At 43.7% G+C, this 21,252-nt stretch overlaps 1 protein-coding gene, 1 long non-coding RNA gene and 1 pseudogene across 10 annotated transcripts in view; 2 read left to right on the top strand and 1 right to left on the bottom strand.

Moving 5' to 3' along the window:
* DCP1A (decapping mRNA 1A) overlaps positions 1-21,252 on the top strand; it is a 74,603-nt gene that overhangs the window by 44,199 nt on the left and 9,152 nt on the right. For 2 of the 8 annotated variants that reach the window (XM_082347981.1, XM_082347979.1), the window contains 4 exons: positions 9,083-9,832; positions 11,791-11,856; positions 13,879-14,097; positions 15,396-18,691. In XM_082347981.1, the coding sequence (XP_082204107.1) occupies positions 9,083-9,832; positions 11,791-11,856; positions 13,879-14,097; positions 15,396-15,647 (1,287 nt within the window). In that variant the 3' untranslated portion in view covers positions 15,648-18,691. The other 6 variants (XM_082347984.1, XM_082347982.1, XM_082347980.1 and 3 more) reach the window with 5 other exon arrangements.
* LOC309608303 (ferritin light chain pseudogene) lies at positions 6,096-6,870 on the top strand (annotated as a pseudogene). The gene has a single exon. The product of its transcript is annotated as a ferritin light chain pseudogene (transcript).
* On the bottom strand, positions 18,825-20,403 carry LOC309608306. The gene is made up of 3 exons (XR_014232796.1): positions 20,013-20,403; positions 19,614-19,695; positions 18,825-18,950 (listed from the first exon to the last, which is right to left on the bottom strand). It is a non-coding gene; the product is annotated as an uncharacterized lncRNA (long non-coding RNA).

The raw sequence follows: 21,252 nt of genomic DNA on the forward strand, positions 1-21,252 counted from the left end.
TATTTATTTATTTTTGCTGTATTGGGTCTTCGTTTCTGTGCGAGGGCTTTCTCTAGTTGTGGCAAGCGGGGGCCTCTCTTCATCGCAGTGCGCGGGCCTCTCACTATCGCCGCCTCTCTTGCTGCAGAGCACAGGCTCCAGACGCGCAGGCTCAGTAATTGTGGCTCATGGGCCCAGTTGCTCCGTGGCATGTGGGATCTTCCCAGACCAGGGCTCGAACCCGTGTCCCCTGCATTGGCAGGCAGATTCTCAACCGCTGCGCCACCAGGGAAGCCCGGAATTAACATTTTTAACCATTAACCTGTTAAAGGACATCTGAGTTGTTTTCAGTTTGGGACTATTATGAATAAAGTTTCCATGAACATTTGTATACAGGTTTTTGTACATAAATTCCCTTTACTCTGGGATAAATGCCCAAGAGTGCAAATTTGGGTAATTTGGTAATTGCATGTTTTAGTTTAATAAGAAACTGCCCTGCCATACTGTTTTCCAGAGAGGCTGTACCATTTTACATTCCCATCAGCAATGTATCTATAAAGTTTTTAGGTATGTAGATGGTAATTCAGTTAAACCACATTTTGTGTACCACATTCCTTTCCTCCATTTTTACTGTATTTGGACTTAGGATCCTGAAGGTCAAACATATATTAGAAGCAATGCTGTGTTTTAAAAAAATCAAAGAAAAAAGCAGTGCTATATAAAATTTAATTTTTAAAAAATGTATGTTAAGAGAGGCGGCAAGGGAAGGAGCAGATTCCTTCTGGTCTGGTTTATCAGCCAGTGGGCCAGTCACTTCCCCTTTCCTTCTGAATCATGGGATTAAGGATTCTTGCAGTGCCTAACTCACAGACTTACTGTGAGATCCAAATGAAGAAATGGACCCCCAAAAACTCCATTTTATAGCCAAAGTGACAGCATTTTGTAAAATATTGAGATCTGGATATTGTCACAGCCATGTCTAAAATTAGCTAAAATCCATCATCGGCCCTCCATGCAGATTGTATGTTGGTTTAGTAACACTGCCATCTAGTGCTGAGGAGCAAGTAATGCTGTCAAGCCTTAATAGTATTAAATTTTATTTCAGTTTCATAATTCACTTATTAAAATTCCTTTGGGACTATTTCCCTAGTTTGTTTAGTATTGTTTTTTTGGTTCCTGTGGTTAAGAATAATCGTATCTTCTAGTGTGCCCAGGGTACTATCAGGTAGGAAATCTGACATGGACACAATAAATCCAAACAGAAATATGAAGTTCTCTAAACAGCAAGAGCTATGGGGTGAGGAAGGAACAATGGAAAATCTGATACAGTTTTGTTGTTGTTGTTTTGTTTCTTGGGGTTTTTTTTTTTAATATTATTTATTTGGCTGTGCCGGGTCTTCATTGTGGCACGCAGGATCTTCACTGCAGCATGCAGGATCTTCGTTGCAGCACGTGTGATCTTTTAGTTGTGGCAAGCGGGATGTTCAGTTGTGGCATGCGGGATCTAGTTCCCTGACCAGGGATCGAACCCGGGGCCCCGGCATAGGGAGCTCGGAATCTTAGCCACTGGACCACCAGGGAAGTCCCCTGATACAGTTTATTAGAATTTTTTTGAGTACCGTACATGGTGTCACTCACTGAATTCCATTTCCCAGGGGCATGGTCAGACTAAATCTTGATTTAAGTGAGGCATTACAGAACTCAGAATCCAGTCTTTAAAGATGAGTAAAGAATAAAATTTCACCTTTTCTATGGATGATGGAAGATGAATCCATGAATAAATAAGCCCAGCTACTAGAGGAATGCAGCCAGTTTTTCTTATCAGAGGCAGAGAAGTGTAGAGAGGGTCCTGTCCAACTCAGAGACTATAAAGCTTTGGGGAGTTTGTGTGGAGACGCGTGCTGTGCCCACTCAGCCTCTTGCGACTGATTCAGCCAGTTACATATTTCCAAAAGTTCGTACCTTTTGACTTGTATCCACCTCTTAGTTATTCAAGTCTTAGCTGCACCTCTGTTCCCCAGAGGATCATATCACCATTCAGTTGAGTAGGTAACCTATCATCTGCTTGATGGACATCTCAGTATGGTGGCATAATGGTTAAGAATATGGACTGTCTTGTTAGAACTAGGTTGGAGTCTGGTTCTGTTGTTGTACTTGGTCATCATCTGTAAAATGGCAATAATAATAGTACTGCCCTCACCGATTAATAGAGTAATGCGTGTAAAGTGTGTAGCACAGGGCCTCATGTGTAATGAGCGTTCTGTCTATGATAACTCTTATTGCCCTCATAACCTCATTTATTCTGCCTCATGTGAGATACCTCTGAAACCCTAAAGCTTTACCACACACCCTATTCCAGAGAAAGTCTGAGAATCTGTCTCTGGCCTGGCAGAAGTTGCAGGGAGGCAGCATGGAGAAATTGGAAACTTTCTGCTGCTTTTGCCGTCAGAATTCAGCATTCTACCATATGGTTTCATTATTTATTTACTTACTTACTTATTTATTTATATTTATTTAGGCTGTGCCAGGTCTTAGTTGCGGCACGAAGGATCTTCACTGAGGCATGGGGGATCTTTTAGTTGCGGCATGCAGACTCCTTAGTTGCAGCATTCGAACTCTTAGTTGCAGCATGCATGCAGGATTTAGTTCCCCGACCAGGGATCAAACCCGGGTGCCCTGCATTGGGAGTGTAGAGTCTTACCCACTGGACCACCAGGGAAGTCCCATTTTTAATATGAAGTAGATTTCGTACCATTAGAAATACCAGTTTTGGGGACTTCCCTGGTGGTCCAGTGGTAAAGAATCCACTTTCCAATGCAGGGGACTCAGGTTCAATCCCTGGTCAGGGAACTAAGATCCCAACTAAGATCTGTGGGGCAGGGCTTCCCTGGTGGCGCAGTGGTTGAGAATCTGCCTGCCAATGCAGGGGACACGGGTTCGAGCCCTGGTCTGGGAAGATCCCACATGCCACGGAGCAACTAGGCCCGTGAGCCACAACTACTGAGCCTGCGCGTCTGGAGCCTGTGCTCTGCAACAAGAGAGGCCGCAATAGTGAGAGGCCCGCGCACCGCGATGAAGAGTGGCCCCCACTTGCCGCAACTAGAGAAAGCCCTCGCACAGAAACGAAGACCCAACACAGCTAAAAATAAATAAATAATAAAAATAAAGGAATTCCTTAAAAAAAAAAAAAAAAAAAAAAAGATCTGTGGGGCAACCAAGCCCGTGCGCCACAACTACCAAGCTCTTGTGCCTCAACGCTAGAGCCCGCCCTCGCGCCACAACTACAGAGCCCACACGCTCTGCAGCCTGCACACCACAACTAGAGGGAAGCCCACGTGCTGCAACGAAAGATCCCGCATGCCTCAACAAAGATCCTGTGTGCAGCAACTAATACCTAACGCAGCCAAAAAAAAAAAGAAAGAAAGAAAATAAATAAATATATATATTTTTTTTTTAATGGAGGATTTAGAGAGACTTTAAAAAAAATACCAGTTTTTTTCAGCAGTCTTAGATATATGTATTAATTCAGTAAATATTTATTAAATTTATACTTCAAAGTAAGCCGTGTTTTTCTATACTGAAATAAACATTATCATCAAGCACCATAAGACATTCACCATTCTAATCGTCTTGGAAGGTGATTTTTTTTTTTTTTTAATTTATTTATTTGGCTCTGTCGGGTCTTAGCTGTGGCATGTGGCATCTTTCCTTGCAGCGTGCAGACTCAGTTGCAGCGCGTGGGCTAAGTTGCCCCGCAGCATGTGGGATCTTAGTTCCCTGACCAGGGATCAAACCCATGTCCTCTGCATCGGAAGGCAGATTCTTAACCACTGGACCACCAGGAAAGTCCCTAGAGATACCAGTTTTTAAGTGTAAGTGTAGAAACATTTCACATGTAAATGTGGGTAATGTTAGTTGTTCAAAAGTTGATTTGTGTTCCACTAGATAGGTAAAAATTGCTACCTGGATCGTGTCATTTATGAAGCCTAAGGTGTATTTCATGGTGAGGCTTCTCCATGTCCTATTGTTTGATTGCTCCTTTTCTTATAACATAAAATAGTATTCTTCCCTGGAAAAGACTCTTAAGTTTCTGCAAGATAGTCCCAATGTGGTCTGTGTTTTTTAAAGTAGGTATGTCTAAATGTTGGTTTGTGCGTGTGTGTGTATATATATATATATATGTATATATATATATATATATATATACATATATATATATATATACACACACACATATATATAAAAGAATATGGTGCTTAAGATCTACGTAATTGGGAATTCCCTGGCGGTCCAGTGGTTAGGACTCCGCGCTTCCACTGCAGGGGGCACAGGTTCAATCCCTGGTTGGGATACTAAGATCCTGCATGCCGTGTGGCGTGGCAAAAATAAACTACATAATTTGCATTAATGAATAAGAATTAGTGTAGTTTTCCAGCACTTCTTTTGCCAAGCAGTCTTCACCATTTTGTTCTAAACATGATGTGTAAAAAAGGAATTAACACAACTCAAAAATGGGCAAAGGGGGAACTTCCCAGGCAGTCCAGTGGTTAAGACTCCGAGCTTCCACTGCAGTGGGCGTGGGTTCAGTCCCTGGTCGGGGAACTAAGATCCTGCATGCTGCATGGTGCAGCCAAAAAATAATAAATAAATAAATAAATTTTTAAAATGGGCAAAGGGCTGAATAGACATTTCTCCAAATAACATACACAAAAGGCCAACAAGTGTTATGGTAATGTAAAATGGTACAGCAGCCCTGGAGAACAGTTTGGCAGTTCCTCAAAAAGTTAAAATGTGGAATTACCATATGATCCAGCAATTCTTTTCCTGGATGTGTACCTGAGAGAACTGAAAACAAGGACTTAAACAGACACTTTTACACTAATGTTCTATGAAGCATTATTCATAACATCCAAGAGGTGGAAACAAATTGTCAATCATCAGATGAATGGATAAACAAAATGTGGTATATACGTACAATGGAGTGTTATTCAGCCTTTAAAAGGAATGAAATTCTGGGAATACCCTGGCAGTCCAGTGGTTAGGATTCTGCGCTTCCACTGCAGAGGGCACAGATTCGACCCCTGGTTAGGGAACTAAGATCCCGCAAGCCGCGAGGCGCAGCCAAAAAAATAAAAATAAAAATAAAAAATAAAAAGGAATGAAATTCTGATACCTGCTACAACATGGATGAACCTTGAAAACATGGTAGGTGAAATTAAGTCAGTCACAAAAGGACGAATATTGTATGATTACACTTATACAAGGTAGGTAGAGTAGGCAAATTTATAGATACAGAAAGTAGAATAGAGATTACTGGGGTCTGTGGGTGGGGCATTGGGGGTGACCAGGAGAGAAGGTAGGGAGTTGTTTAATAGGTACAGAGTTTCTGTTAGGGTTGATGAAAAACTTCTGTAAATAGACAGCATTGTGAATATTCTGAATGCCACTGAATTTTACAGTTCAGTATAAATATGGTTAAATATGGTTAAAATGGTAACTTTTGTTATGTATATTTTACCATAACTTTTAGAAATGGGAAGGGGGAAGGAATTGTCTCTCTGCTCATCAGCAGACATTTATAATGCCAGGGATCCAAAAGTGAGTAGATCACAGTGTTCAGCTTGGGGTCGGAACCTATGCGTTCTACTACAGTTATGTCGCCTGGACAGAGAGAAAGAGACTTCTGTCCCATATCGGAATTCATTGTCTATTTCAGATTACTTTGAATGGATTTGAAACGTTACCAGTGAATTTTGAACAAATAGCTGTGTCTTTAGTGACTCCTTGCCTCAGGGAACAATGGGGTGATTTATAATAGCACAGCCTCCATATCCCATCAAGTGGTTTTGTTGTTATTATTTTGCATGATAGGGGATGATATTCTAAAAGGATTTGATAGATTTTTAATATCCCCACATATTATTTGATGTTCTTTAAAACATATCCACACACAGATTTATCATAATTGCTATTAAGAGTATATGTGGGGCAATGTGCTCACCGGTCCCGCAGATCTGTCTCTTGCTTCAACAGTGTTTGGACGGAACAGACCCAGGGACGCTCCTTGCTCCAGCCTCCTACCACTCTCCAACCTTTTTTCCAGTCCCAACCTTCGGAGTCAGGCACTCAGCTATCCTCGGCCACCAGGACCAGCTAACACCATTTTTTGAGCTTAACTCTTTATTACCGATCAACCCTGAACTCCCAGATTCGTCAGAATTATTCCACCAAGGTGGAGGCCGCCATCAACTGCCTGGTCAGCATGCATCTGCGGGCCTCCTACACCTACCTCCTCTCGGGGCTTCTATTTCGACCGCGACATCGTGGCTCTGGAGGGCATGGGCCACTTTTTCTGCGAATTGGTGGAGAAGAAGTGCGAGGGTGCCCAGCGTCTCTTGAAAATGCAAAACCAGTGTGGCAGCCGTGTCCTCTTTGAGGACATGCCGAAGCCATCTCAAGATGAGTGGAGTGCAAACCCAGGACACTTTGGAAGCTGCCATTCTCTTGGAGAAGAACCTGAACCAGGCCCTTTTGGATCTGCATGCCCTGGGTTCTGCCCACCCAGACCCCCACCTCTGTGACTTCCTGGAGAGCCACTTCCTAGATAAGGAAGTGAAACTCATCAAGAAGATGAGTCACCGCCTGACCAACCTCCGCAGGCTGTTTGGTTCCCAGGCTGTGCTGGGCGAGTATCTCTTCGAAAGTCTCACCTTCAAGCACGACTAAGAGCCTCCAGAGCCCAGCGGCCTTTGAGGAGCCCCTCTGGTGTCAGGGCTTCTACCTGAAGCCCCTCTCTGCAGCCACTAGGCAGCTTTTTAACCACCCTGGAGCCCTCTCCCAAGCCTTGGACCAAATGGAAACAGTAAAACTTTTTGCAGCAAAAAAAAAAAAGACTGTATCTGGGTTCATATAATGATGATAATAGCCAACTCCCAATTATTGAATGCTTGTTGGGCACCAGACATTATATCGAGAAATTAATTTTTACAACAGCTCTGTGAGGCAATTAGCCACAGTTGCCCTCAGTTTTCAAATGAGAGAACTACATAGAAATGCTGTAATTTTACCAGTTAACAGCTGGTACTTGAACCTAGATACTTTTTATTTCAGACCCTAAGCTCTGCAGTTTTCCAGAAGTAAAAATGTAAGGATATGAAACCATATAAAGTCTTTTGCAGTTCTTCACATCCACAGTGTATAATGAGGTGTTAGTGCTGCCTAGTATTTGGAGTGAGACTGTGAATCTGGAAAATCCCCTGAAGTGCTAGAAAGTGTGACAAGACAGTCTTACTAGTCTCGCTACGGCATTGTTAGCGGGGGCCTGAATGTGCCATGTGGGAGTTCCTTCACCTAAACAAAGCCTCTTGTCACATTAACTTGCCAAGATAAATTATGTTAGCTTTAATATTAATAGAATTCTCTTCATTGACTATTTTCTGAGATATAATGGTTCGGTACGAAATTGTAATTTTTTACAACTGGAGGAGGCTTCTGCCTCTTCCTCCACAACGGCTATTCCGCACACCTACGCTCTCCCGGCCACCCTCTCTCACCCAGCAGGTGCTTCTGCCCTCACACCAGGGAGAAAATGTACGGCGGCGCCCCCGGAACTTTTTCTGTCCCTTATGTGTAAGCCCCCTGCACGCTCAGTCCTCCCTTCCCTGTTGTCCCTCCACAAAGGGGATCCCTAACCCCCTTCCCTTAAGAGCCTGCTGCCCAGAAGCTCCCTCTCTCTTCTTCTCCCCACCCTTCACAGCCCAATGCCCCTGGCACCTGGTTAACACCATTAATTATTTGTCAAATGGACGCAGCAAACATTGGGGGAAAACTGAGCTTGTTTTCCTGTAGAAATGGGATCATACCATAGTGTTATCATCATTGTATTTCAGATGCAGTGTACTTGAAGGCCTTTATAGACTTTCTGGGGCCCTGAAAATCATGTGTTTTCAGTGAATTTTTTTTGTCATGTAAACATATAAGTAAACAACTAAGAAGTCCATACACTTTAGGGATAAAACCATAAATTGAGGCTGCTTGTGTTCTCAGAGTACTTTGTCTCCCATGAGAATGTAAGCTCTGTCAGGGTAGGACTTTTTTTTGTTACTTCCTGGTATGTCCTTTGGGCCCAGGTCAGAGCAGGACCTGCCACCCTGTGCATACTCAGCAAATAAAGGTTAAATGAATTCAGCAATACTGCTTGAAGGGAAGGGGCCGGAAAGCTCACAAGTGGGAAGCATGAATATTTCTCCTTTGAGTCGTTGCAGTGGTATCAATAAGCCAGATCACTAAAATATATGTAAATTTAACATGTTCAGGCTTAAATGCTTTGCTTTTTCTTAAGGATTCTGTGATTCGGGAGTAGGAAGGAGGAATGGCTAGCTATTTAAAAAATGGTTAAATTGGGAGGGGCAAGATCGGGGTAGGGGATTAAGAGGTACAAACTACTATGTATAAAATAAATAAGATATAAGGATATATTGTACAGCACAGAGGACATAACCAATATTTTATAATAACTTTAAATGAAGTACGAGCTATAAAAATACTGAATCACTATGTTGTACACCTGTAGCTAATATAATGTTGTATCAGCTATACTTTAATTTTTTTTAATGGTTAATTTTATCTTCTGGTATTTGAGGCCTAGTCCTCAAGGTGCAATGCCTACCTTTTAGTCAAAAATCATGAAAATAAAGGTAGGATTGCTTGATCAGCATTTGGTCCCTCTGTCCTCTTGAGTGTAATTTCCCTACCATGTGTGACTGACATAGGACAATTAGGCACAATTAACTTTGAAGTAAAGTAATTGCCCCTTCACCTTATATCTGTTTGCCAACAAAAAAAAGATGAATTCTAAGCTATCACCTAGAGTCCAGAAAATTGGAATTTTACTACTAATGCAGATTTCTGTCCACCACCTTGGGGAGACCAGATAGATGTACCTAGGCCTTAATCCTGAGGACATCTTCAGTTTGTTCCACTTCCTATTTTCAGACTCCACCCAGCCTTGCTTCTGCAAACTGTTTTGGTTGATGGAAAAGAAGTTTAGTTGCGCTGGTTTGCAAGAGATTTCTTTCATTGGGTGGTTTGATTTGTTTTTCAGTCTGCTCCGTCTGGACACAAGCATCTGACAGTGGAAGAATTATTTGGAACCTCTTTGCCAAAGGAACAGCCAACACTTTTGGGTCTGGATTCAGAAGAAGTGGAGAAGCTGCCAGGAGATGCCTCCCAGAAAGAGCCCAGCTCGTTCCTACCATTTTCCTTTGAGCCAGGAGGGGCCCCTCAGTCGGAAAACCTGGGTGTCCATCCTGCTTCCCAGCACTCAGTCCAGCCTGAAGTCACCACCCCGGTGCTAATCACTCCTGCCTCCATCACACAGTCCAGCGAAAAGCAGGCCCCAAGCTATGCGATCCCGTTGCACCCTGTGCTTAGTCCTACTCTACCAGCAGAAGCTTCTACTGGACAGGCTCCCCAAAGCCTACCCCGAAACACCACCATGATGCAAGCAGTGAAGACCACACCTAGACAGAGGTCTCCACTTCTGAGTCAGCCAGTCCCTGAGCTGAGCCACACCAGTCTGACTGCCAGCCAGAGCCCATTCAGGGCCCCGCTGAGTGTGACAAACACAGCTGGTACATCCCTCCCAAGCGTTGATCTTCTCCAGAAACTCAGGTTGACCCCACAGCATGACCAAATACAGACACAGTCACTTGGGAAAGGTGCAGTGGCACCCAGCTTTTCTGCAGCAGCTGGCCAGCTGGCCACGCCTGAGAGCTTCATAGAGCCTCCCACGAAGACAGCAGCAGCGAGAGCCTCGGCCTCCCTGAGCAACATGGTGCTTGCTCCCCTTCAGGTACTGGCAGGAGGGTGGGGGGCTGTAACTGGGTGGGATGAAACTGCAAAGACCTGGATTTTAATTGACAGGAGACAGAGTTGTTTAAAGAGACACCTGTTGAGTGTGTCAGGAGCTAGAAGAAAGGAGAGATAAGCCCTGCAGTGATCAGCCAGACCATTGGTAACTGGTGGTGTAACTCAATTCACTTCCCAAAGTTATTTCAACTGATAAAAGCTAAGAAACTATTTTCTTTCCCGGGTGTACATTTTAGGGTTTTTTGTTTATTTTTGCCTAACAGTTCCAGAAGTCCTTATTTGACTCGGGACCACGGATCCAGATTATCCCAATCTTTGTTCCATCCCTGGCTCCCTCAGTACTCTCACTGAGTGCCTGCCTTGTGCCAGGAGCGTTAGGGCTGCCATCAGACCATCCCAGATTTGGAGGTCTGGGGTCAAATAAAGCTTCCTCAGGAAACTGATGTTCAGCTGAGATCTGAAGACTCAGTAGAAGTTAGCCAGACCTATTCTAGAAGTAGGAAGAGTGTGTGGAAGCAAGGAAAATAGCACATACAGAGGCCTGGACATGAGAGGGCTTTTGCTGAACTTGCACTGCGGCTGGATCTACGTGGAAAGAAACGTAGGGGAGCAGGTATTTGTTGATGAGCAAAACTTTGTAAATTGTGTCAAGGAGTTAGAGGTTTGTTCTAAGGGCCCTAGGGAGTCTTTTAAGTGCTTTGAGCCAAGGGTGGTGTGCCGGGAAACGAGAAGATGGAAGTAGAATGACCCATCAGGAAGGAGGCTGGGGCAGTCACCCAGGCTTGAGCTGGTGGGGGCCTGCACTGGGGAGTGTGGACACGTGGATTTGTTAAGAAGTAGGATCAGTGGGACTTAGTGGTGAAGTGGGTGTGGGGGTGAAGAAGAGGCTTGTCCCTCAATTTATAAGGTCGGTGAGTTTACAAATGAGGAAGTCAGGTCAGAGTTGGAAGTGACTTGTGCAAGATCACAGAACTGAAAGGGGGTAGAACCTTTCAGGGTTTTAGTCTCATGCCCTTTAATAATTATAATCCCCAACTCTTAACATTTTACCAAATAATATTATATAGAAGAGCCCATCATAATAATTGAATATTATTTCTTAGTTAATGGAGTATTTTTTCCATTCCATTGAAATTCTGTACAGAAAAAGGGGAAACCTAGTGTCCCGGTTACATCATTAAATTGTCATTTTTTGCCATTTCTGTCTGCAGTATAAGGAGGAGAGAAAATGTTCTGTTTGACAGGTAGGTATCACACCCCTGCAGTGTGTCTGCTGCCACTGTTCCTGTTCTTCTGGAAGTACAACCAGCAGTGGTGAATGCCACCCCCTCCAGATTTTGACCTCTGGGATAGCACCCTGCTCTCCAGCATGCCTCCTTGCAAGGGAAGCTTACAGACATGTACATTTTCACTTATGTGGCAGTATTGAATTTTAGGACCTTGGGCTTTATTGAGTTCTAATGTATTTGCTCTACACAGGAAGTTTTTTGTCTCCCAGTGAATGGGGATAAAATTTAGCATGTGGAAGTGTGACTCTGTGTGAAGACTATTTAGTGCCACCTGTCCAAAGTTTAAATCAGCTTATCAGGAGGTATCACACTGCCAGGATCTTGCATCTCTACAGCCTCAACAGCAAAAATAGGCTTGGGCTATCCCAGCTCTTATAAGAGACACAGGTTTCAGCTTTTTCCTTAGAGACACTTTCAAGACTTTGCACGCACCCCTGTTCTCGGGTGGAACTGAAGGGGGTCGGGTACTGTCCCAGAGCTCTCATCCTGCATTGTCACAAGTTCTGGTCAGCCTCTCCCCTCAGGAGTCTAGGAACTAGTTCATGTCTGAACTATTCCTTAACTGCTGCTAACCTAGATTCTTCCACAGTAACTAAGAAATCTTAATTGAAACTTGCTACATCTGTTCATCTTTTCTTTTTAAACGTTGCAGTCTATGCAGCAAAACCAGGATCCTGAAGTTTTTGCCCAGCCTAAGATGTTATCCAGTGCCATCCCGGTAAGGATTCCCTTTTTCTGAAGAGCACAGTATGTTTAAGTTCTTCTGCTGAGTGTGAAGTAAAACATTGTCACTTGAGTGAAAAGTTTTAGCTTTCAAGCCTAGGCCCATCTTAGATGCCCCCTCCTGCTCCCCTAGGCAGAGTTCATTGCTGTGGCCTCTGTAGGCCTCAAGGCATCTGTCTGCAGTGATGTCTTCCCTGACTGTGTGTATGGGAGGGCAGGGTGGGCCACAGCAAGGGCACTCACTCAGTGTTTGTGAATGGGTGACTGCTGAGAGCAAGTCAGCCTGGTCCCTATGAGTAGGAGATTGTCTTTGCCCTGGAAGAGCTGTGGTGTCTCAGTAAACAGAAGGCAGCATCACTATGCTGCTCTCATTGGCTTCCCGTTGCTCTGACGACAAAGCCTCCCAGGCCTGTGTGCTCTGTGTCTTGCTGTTTCTCCCCTGCCTCATTTTTTAAAAGTTGCCCTCATCCTCCATTACCTACCAGCCTTGACATGCACACTTATTTTTTTCAGTTCTTAAACTTTTACATTCCTTTTGCCTTTGAGCCTTTACACCACTCCTCAAGTCTCAGAATTTAAAGTATAGCCAGCTTCTGACTGGTCTTGTTAACGGGTCTTTTCTGTAGCTTGTCCTGCTGCATGGTGATCGGCGGGAGCTCTCAGCCTGGTGTTGCACCAAAACAACAAACCAAATGGCTCAGAACCCAGAAACCACATTCTCAAAACTATGGCAAGCTCTTGGCTATTTGTAAATGAGGAGAGTGACAGATAGGAGGAAAAAAATATATAGCTCTCTGTTGATTATATCAAAATGTGAGAATTATTTAAAATACTAATTATTACTCTTTTGTGTATTCTGATGGTTAGCTATTATTAGCCCAGAAGTACATCTAAATGAAAGGAGATAGATATTAGATTTATGTTTTTAAAATGTATCTTTGAGGGCTTCCCTGGTGGCGCAGTGGTTGAGACTCCGCCTGCCAATGCAGGGGACACGGGTTCGAGCCCTGGTCTGGGAAGATCCCACATGCCGCGGAGCAACTAGGCCCGTGCGCCACAACTACTGAGCCTGCGCGTTTGGAGTCTGTGCTGCACAACAAGAGAGGCCGCGATAGTGAGAGGCCCGCGCACCGCGATGAAGAGTGGCCCCCGCTTGCCGCAACTAGACAAAGCCCTTGCACAGAAACGAAGACCCAACGCAGCCATAAATAAATAAATAAATAATTTTTTTTTAAAATGTATCTTTGATACCTGTAATGGTATAATAAATACGTTGAACACCACCAAAGAAACTAAGGCTCAGGATTTCCCTGGTGGTCTAGTGGCTAAGACTCCGCGCTCCCAATGCAGGGGGGCCCAGGTTTGATCTCTGGTCAGGAAACTAGATCCCACATGCCACAACTAAAAGATCCCGCATGCCCCAACTAAGAGCCAGTACAGCCAAATAAATAAATATTTTTTAAATGAAAGAAACTAATGCTTCATATAACTGGGTTTTTTTAATTCTCTTTTTATTGAAATAAAACTGACATATAATAAAATGCAGATTTTTTAATTGAGTTTTAACATACGTATATCCCCTGGGTAACGACCCAGCCAAGGTATGTAACATTTCCATCACCTCAGGAAGTTCCTTCACACCCTCTTCCAGTCATTTCTGTGCCCCTCATGGAAAAACTTCGCATGTTTGATTTATCACAGGACTATTCTTACTGTGCATACCCTGCTGTTATTTATCAGATTCCCCTTCTGTGATTATCGGGCTTGGCTTCTCATAACAACTCTAGGGCATCCTTATCATATAGATGGACTCTTTATCCTTCAGCTAACAAGCTTCCTAACCAGACGTAAAATGCCCAGATGCTGCTCCTGAATGTTTATCTGAACCCCAGATAGTTAGCATTGGACTCTGGGCTCCAGTCTCCTGCTGCTTATGCTTGTTATCAGGCATCCACTGCTCTGGACGTGGCTGCTGGCTTCCACACTTCGGTGCAAAATGACCATTGTTCCCCTGCAGGTGGCAGGCCCCCCACTGGTTCCTGCAACAACTTCGGCAGTGTCCTCAGTCCTGCTGTCCCCAAGTGTTTTCCAGCAGACAGTTACAAGGTCCTCAGACCTTGAGAGGAAAGCAAGCTCCCCTTCTCCTCTCACTGTTGGAACATCAGAAAATCAGAGAAAGCCTTCCATTATCCTCAGCAAGTCTCAGCTCCAGGATACATTAATACATCTAATTAAGGTATGTAGGATATCAATTTAGTCTTTGAATTTCATTCTTTAAAAATAAAAAAATTGTATGACTTCTTAGAAAATCAGTTCATAAAGAAAATTCAAGACTAGCCAGAACCAGTGTTTCTCTCTTCTTGGGCATACGCTCCAGGTGGAAAAATATCTGAGTGGGGCTTCCCTGGTGGCGCAGTGGTTGAGAGTCTGCCTGCCAGTGCAGGGGACACGGGTTCGAGCCCTGGTCTGGGAAGATCCCACATGCCACGGAGCAGCTGGGCCCGTGAGCCGCAATTGCTGAGCCTGCGCATCTGGAGCCTGTGCTCCGCAACAAGAGAGACCGCGATAGTGAGAGGCCCGCGCACCGCGATGAAGAGTGGCCCCCGCTTGCCACAACTAGAGAGAGCCCTCGCACAGAAATGAAGACCTAACACAGCCATAAATAAATAAATAAATTTAAAAAAAAATATCTGAGTGAATTCCAAAATATTAATGATGGTTATCTCTGGGTGGTGGGATTCTTTGGGTAATTAGTTGTACAGATCATGTATACAGCTTCTTCCTAAGCTGTTATCAAGAAAGTAAGCTCTAATGAGGTAAATGTGACATTACCATCTCTTCCAGAATGATTCCAGCTTCCTCAGTACGCTTCATGAAGTCTACTTGCAGGTTCTGACCAAGAACAAAGACAACCACAACCTATGACTGGAGCAGAGTAAATACGAAGGCAGAATGTCGACCTCAGAAACAAATAGGCCTCATCATGGAAACTTCTAAACAGAACATTGAGTTTTGAGAATCCTGAAATTGAGCCTATGAGAAAGAGACTCATTCCTTAAGAATGTTTTCCAAGTGACGTTCCCAGTGATAATGGAGGTTTCACTGTGAAGCATCACCAGCAGACCTTTGTTTTGACAAAAAAAAAAAAAAAAAAAAAAAGACCATTGTGTTGAGTTGTGTGGGTGTTTTCATCAGATCTAAGCAAGTTTGTGAAATAAGGAATCTGATTTTCAACTCACTTTCATGTTCAAGGTCTTAGGGAAAAGGGGTCACCAGCCTTGCAGCAGTCAGAGTTCAGCCCAGCCTGCACCCCTCTCCCCTCCACTCCCCCCCCTAAAAACTTGAGCATTGGGCTGATAGTCAAGTTCAGAACAGAGCAGGAGTCAGCTCTGTGCAAAGTAGCTACGTGTTTTAAGGGTCAGAGTTTAAGCTGGCAAATTAGGACTGATTTGTTCAAGTGAAGTATATTTTATATGAACGCCTCACTTGGGCCTTAAAAGTTCTGAAATTTCTTAATTGTGTTTTGTTTTTAAGTGTCCCCAGTGGTGCCGTGTAGCAGGCTCCCAGTGCGGGGATACATTGGAATCGGGCCCTGCAGGCCCTGTCATGGTATGGGAGCAGGCGTGGCACACCTTTGAAATAAAGGCTGGGACTGGTAAGGCCCAAATTCTATCAGAAATCTTCACTTTAAGTTACTCTCCAGTGGTTTTGAAAATGTTAAATTTGTGTGTGAATCATAGCCTTATTTTCCTTTTCTGTCTAAACACAGTGAGAAGTCATTGTTAATTGTTTTCCTTAACACTTTGACAAAAGGACCAGTGGACCAATCTGACAAAGCCATTCTGGTTCCATTCCTCAAGTCTACTGAGAACAGTTTTAAAGCTATGCAGAAAAGGGAGCTGTTATTCACACTGCCCTTATTTTATTATAGAATATGGAGTTAAAAACAAAGTGTGAAATTCAGAACTTTACCAATGTATTCCTAGGCTGTGAGTACTTTTGCAGCCCAAAGTGTGAAAATATGTAAAGATGCTTTGTTATGCTGCTATTGATCCGCCATGATTTATATTTATTCTTTTATGGCATGTAATGGTGATTAGTAATATTTTAATGTAGATTTTGATTTATTTCAGCAATAGTAATTTTAAGATATTCTTTGAATGAAAGTGTCTTCGTTTCTATGATACAGGTCATTTTGTAGTATTTAACCAATTAAGATGCACTGCTTACTTTTCTGAGCACTATTTAATGATGGGGTAAAACCCAATTGGCTCAACCAGCTAGCATAAGGATTAGCTGTGAATAATGCTGACAGATGTAATGGTTCCTCGGGAACAATCATTTAAGCTTTAATGGTAACTCAATCATAAGTCCACAGATTTTTTTTTTTTCTAGCTGAGATTTTAGAAAATTACTTGTGAATTACATACTTGTTTTAGTTTGCTCTTAGTTTTTTAGCATAAAGAATACCTTGATTGGCTTTTGTTAATCTAAACATGCTTCCTGAGCAACTTTTCTGCTTCCCAATTTAGTGTCTTCTATTGCATTTACCTAGTTATTTGTGAATTGCGCAGAAGTCAGGGAAGCTTTTAAGTTCTCATACTCCATTAGGAATAGTTTGTTTTCAAAGGTAGTGTGTAAATTCAGCAACCAAAAATGAATTGCTTGCGTGTCACCTGGGAAAGAGAAAGTTACAGTAAGACATGAAGTGTTGCTGACACCAGGAGATGGTGTCCAGGGAGCCACGTGACTGTTCTCAGAAAACAGTTGCCCTGGTAGGTTTGCTCGCATCCCAGGTGTAGTCTCAGTGGGCTTTGGTAAGCGGAAGAATCAAGGGATTCTTGTTATGATAGACATTTGAATTGAAATGATGATTTGAGTATGGACAATATTATGAGAGAGTTGAGAGAATATCCTGAAGAGGGTCTTTAATCAAATCTGTTAATTTTCACCCTTTAATCCAAGTAACGAATATGACAGACAGTAAAGAGAATCTGTGATAAGGTTTCCTTCGTGTGAAAGTAAATTTTTAAGTGCCCAAGTCATGGAGATTTGAAAAGGGTAAACCTGTTTCAACTCCCAGATTTATGTATTCAAAGCATTTTGAAAATTCAGAAGCCAGAAGTTCACCGTCATGATGACTAGGAAGTTCAGGCCAGAATGAGTCCCTAGAGAAGTCAGGCCAAGCCTGAACGGTTGCAGTTGGATGACCCTGGCCCGAAAGTCGCAGTTCAGTTGCCTTATTCCTCGTTCAGGCTTCTGTCCAGAACCTCATGCTAGTTTAGGTTGCATGTTTACATTGCTGCAGTGACTTTACTGGAATCTTAGTTTTAAACCTTAGTTGAATCAAAATGGACACCAAAACAGAGATGCTTCTTGCTAGGTTTGCAGAACTGCAGGTGACCTGCATTTAGGTCACCGTGACTGTCTGTATGCCCCCCCTCACCTGGGTGGGTGGCACTACTCTTCTTTGGTTGTAGTTAATGTGGTGTCTTTGAATGGACTCCCACCTCCCAAACAGCCTTGCTCCTTTCCTTTAAGGAAGAAGCTCCTCCTCGTTGTGCATCTCTCCTGACGTTTGTAAGGTGTGACTTTGAATCCTAGGTTTTCAAGTGACTGTCAGTTTCAGAAGCATTCATGCTGTCTGCATGTGAATGTGAGTGTCCATGGCTTACTTTGGAAGGCTTTTGGGAGTGGGGTTTTGTTAAGAGCCCAAGTTGACCTGGGTCCTTCTCTGCCGGAGGATGCACAGGCTAAGTTTAGAATATGACCCGATTTTGCATGTCAAGAATTGTTCTTTTTCCACCCATGTATTCTTGTAAAAATTTTAAACCCCATCAAATCTTCTACTAGGTAAATATTTTTAAACCACGCAGCTTTATTACTCTCCTCCCCAAAGAATGTAGTTTGAAATTTTCTCATTTTGGTAGTAGAGGCCATAACTGCCATTGTATTACTAACAATGCAACATGAAATTGAAGGTGCCTAACTGCTTAAAAAACAAAATTAGCCATCATACTGTAACTCTGGGCAAAATGAAACACAGAGGAATGAGAGGCGGCACAGGCACGAGTGGGCTCAGTCCACGTGAGTGAAGACGAGGAATCACAGGAACATGTGTCCTGCATTCTTGCTGCGTGTTTGCTGCTGAGCACGTGTTTCTTTCTTACTTGTCTTTGGTTTTCTTCAGTTGTATTCAAAGGGCCTTCTGGAACCAATAGTGCCCTGTGTTTTCAGGTGTCTAAAACGTTAAGATCTGAAACAAGTAAAACAACTTACACTGAGCTTTTTAAAGCTGTGCTTGAGAACATTTCCCTGAGTGGGCCGGGGCCTCAAGGAGCCTGTTTATCAGCAAATTCAGCAGGAGAGATGTGTGCAATGTTTCACTCGGTTTTGTATTTGACATCTTCATTTGAAATGCTATGATGCAATATCGTTCACTTTGAATGGGGAAAATGCAAAATTGTGTTGCCCTTTTATCTGTGTGATTCCTTAAGAAACGTGTTTTTAACAGTATGTGTTCTAAATGGTTTTTTATTCTGTATTCCTGCTTTGGCCATGTGGCTCTCATGACCTTCAGTGTACCAGAGTCTCAGCGCCCTGAAATGTGAGCATGAGAAGCTCTGGGATTACAGCAAGATTTTTGTTCCATGAGCGCAATACAGCATCATTAACATTTTTAATGGTATGGATTTTATACCATCTGTGTATGTTTGCAAATATTAAGTTATTACCTGTTTTCAGATGAGCATTTTTCATCCTAAATTTTATATGTTTGCAAATATATTTTTTTAATAAAAGTTCAAAACCAAGTTTTAGCACCTACTAAATTTTAATTGTGTTTTTATTGAATTTACAGAAATAGGAACGTTTGAATGAGTTGCTACACTTTGCCAGAGCCTCCCACTGCTGAGAGGGAGTGAGGTGAGAGAACAAAACAGCTCCATTTATTCCTCTGAGTTTTCCCCAGATGGAGGGTACAGGTCTAATCATGACCAAAAACACTGTTTTACAGGGAACTTAACCTTCCAGGTCACTTCCCAAATTCACTCATTTGATGTGTATTGAGCTGTCATATGTGCCAGGCATCTAGGATGATAAGGAAGGAAAGAGGGAGGGAAGAGAGTAAAATGTGATCATTATGGGACGTAGGGAAAAGGAAAAAAGTGTTAATCATATATCTCCCTAGTAATTGTTCACATTAAGTGTGTTTCCAAATGAAATTCTCTCTAAAATGTTTGTTATACCTGCCTGCTTTTGTAGAGCAGAGCATATGCTTAACCCTTGCTTTATGACTTTTGTACACACGCCCCAGTCATCATTAATGCATGCTCATTCAGCACTTAAGCACTGCTGTCCATTATTTTCCTGATCTTCACAATAACCCATTTTAGGGAGAAGGGAGTTGAAGCCGAGAGTGACAGGGCCTGCTGCTTATTAAGCCAGTACTGAGTTAGGAACCCGAAGCCAAGCAGACCGGAGGGCTGGTCTAGAATTCCTTTCTTGACTCCATTGCCTCCACGATAAATTATTCTAGATTGCTTTCTACAATTCCTTAGGTCACACATTACCACTGTTTATTAAAAGCTAGTTTGACCTCACGTGCTGCTTGTCAGCTCTCATGACCTAGGAAACCAGGTAACCAGGTTCATTGGAATTTCGTGAAAAACTAAGGCCACTGGATCGTGAACAAGAGCCATAGGGTTTGGGATTTTAGGCTTCCTGGTTGTTTCTAATGATGTTTTCACTCACCGTTTATGGATCCTGGTTCATGCTGTTGCTAAAAGATACCTCGTCTTGGGCTTCCCTGGTGGCGCAGTAGTTAAGAATCTGCCTGCCAATGCAGGGGATACGGGTTCAAGCCCTGGTCTGGGAAGATCCCACATGCCGCGGAGCAACTAAGCCTGTGCGCCACAACTCCTGAGCCTGCGCTCTAGAGCCTGCGAGCCACAACTACTGATCCCCGCGCACCTAGAGCCCGTGCTCCGCAACAAGAGAAGCCACCACAATGAGAAGCCCACGTACCGCAAGGAAGAGTAGCCCCCGCTCTCCGCAACTGAAGAAAGCCCGCATGCAGCAACAAAGACCCAACGCAGCCAAAAATAAAATAAGTAAATATTAATTAATTGAGTGGTTAATTTTAAAAAATACCTGGTCTTTGAGCAAGTGTGTGAGTTAGAAATTGCTGAGGCTTCTGTGTTTGTCAGAGCTACAAGAACCAGCCTGTCTCTCCTGGATGAGCAGCTAGAAATCTGGCCACGGGGTTTCCTCTAAAGATGAAGCCGGGTTCTTGGAAAGCTGAAGGGAAGAGCAGCAAAACAGTCATTAAATCAAGCAAACCCTGGAGCCCAGCCTGCATTCCCTCCTTCAGACCGTGTCTTTTGGGGTCTCTGTTACCCCCAAATGTAATGGGAAGACGCCAACATGTTTCTAAAGGGCTTAGATCAATTCAAGATTCTTCACCCATCTAAGTTTGCTGCCACGCTCATGCAGACGGAACCCATGGCAGGGCGGGAGGATGGGGCTTACACATATCTCTTCAGGTTCACCAGGCAAATTAGCTAAAAGTAAAGCTGACTACTAAGAGATTTCTTATGCCCAGCGGTAGAATGGCTCAGAAGGAGGTGATACAAAGGCCGCATGACAGTCACATCATGTTTCACAAACACTTCTTTCACGTAAGTTTGAATAAATTTGAAGTACAGTCCCACAAGTAATCATAACCGATGTTTGTTGTGTGCTGTGTGCTCTGTGTGCATTCTTTAACCCTCCCCACATCCCTGGGAGGTGGAGGCCATTCAAAGTGCAGCCTCGGGAAAGGGCCACTCACGACACCAGCTTCCTGTCATCCTGGGAAGGGGCAGAGGCCCTGGCTGTGGTTAGACCGACGTCAGCCCATCAGTCTAAAAAGGGCCCCAGAATTTGGAGCTGAGAAGGCGGCCACAGTCCACAGGAACTGCTGCTTGCTTACCACGTCCCTGCCCCTCCAGAAAGATGGGTCTGGTACTGCCTGAGCCCTGGCAAAGCTCTAGAGGCACCCCCAGCAAACTGCCCGCCATGTTCTATGGAATTTCTCAGCGTTGGTAATGGTGCCCTGGCTTCTGAAGCATGTACAAAATCTGGACCCCTACACATTTTGCTAACCAAGCCCCGTTTTGTTGTTTCTATATCTGACACGTCCCTGCCCCCAGAGATTGCCCCTCCCAGCCTCTCCCAGGCAGGGGTCTTTCCCCTGGACAGAAGGGCTAACACCCTCTCCTGTCCTGCTGGCACCGAGAAACTTCCCTGACTTCCGTTTGACCCTTACCCCAACAGGCCCCCTGATGGGAAAGGGGACTCTAGCAATGTTGCCGGCAACACCCCCATTTACTGTGTGGTCTCCACCCCAGCA

This window comes from Balaenoptera borealis (assembly GCF_965194805.1).
Source record: "Balaenoptera borealis genome assembly, chromosome: 12".
In the NCBI taxonomy this organism is placed as follows: Eukaryota; Metazoa; Chordata; class Mammalia; order Artiodactyla; family Balaenopteridae; genus Balaenoptera; species Balaenoptera borealis.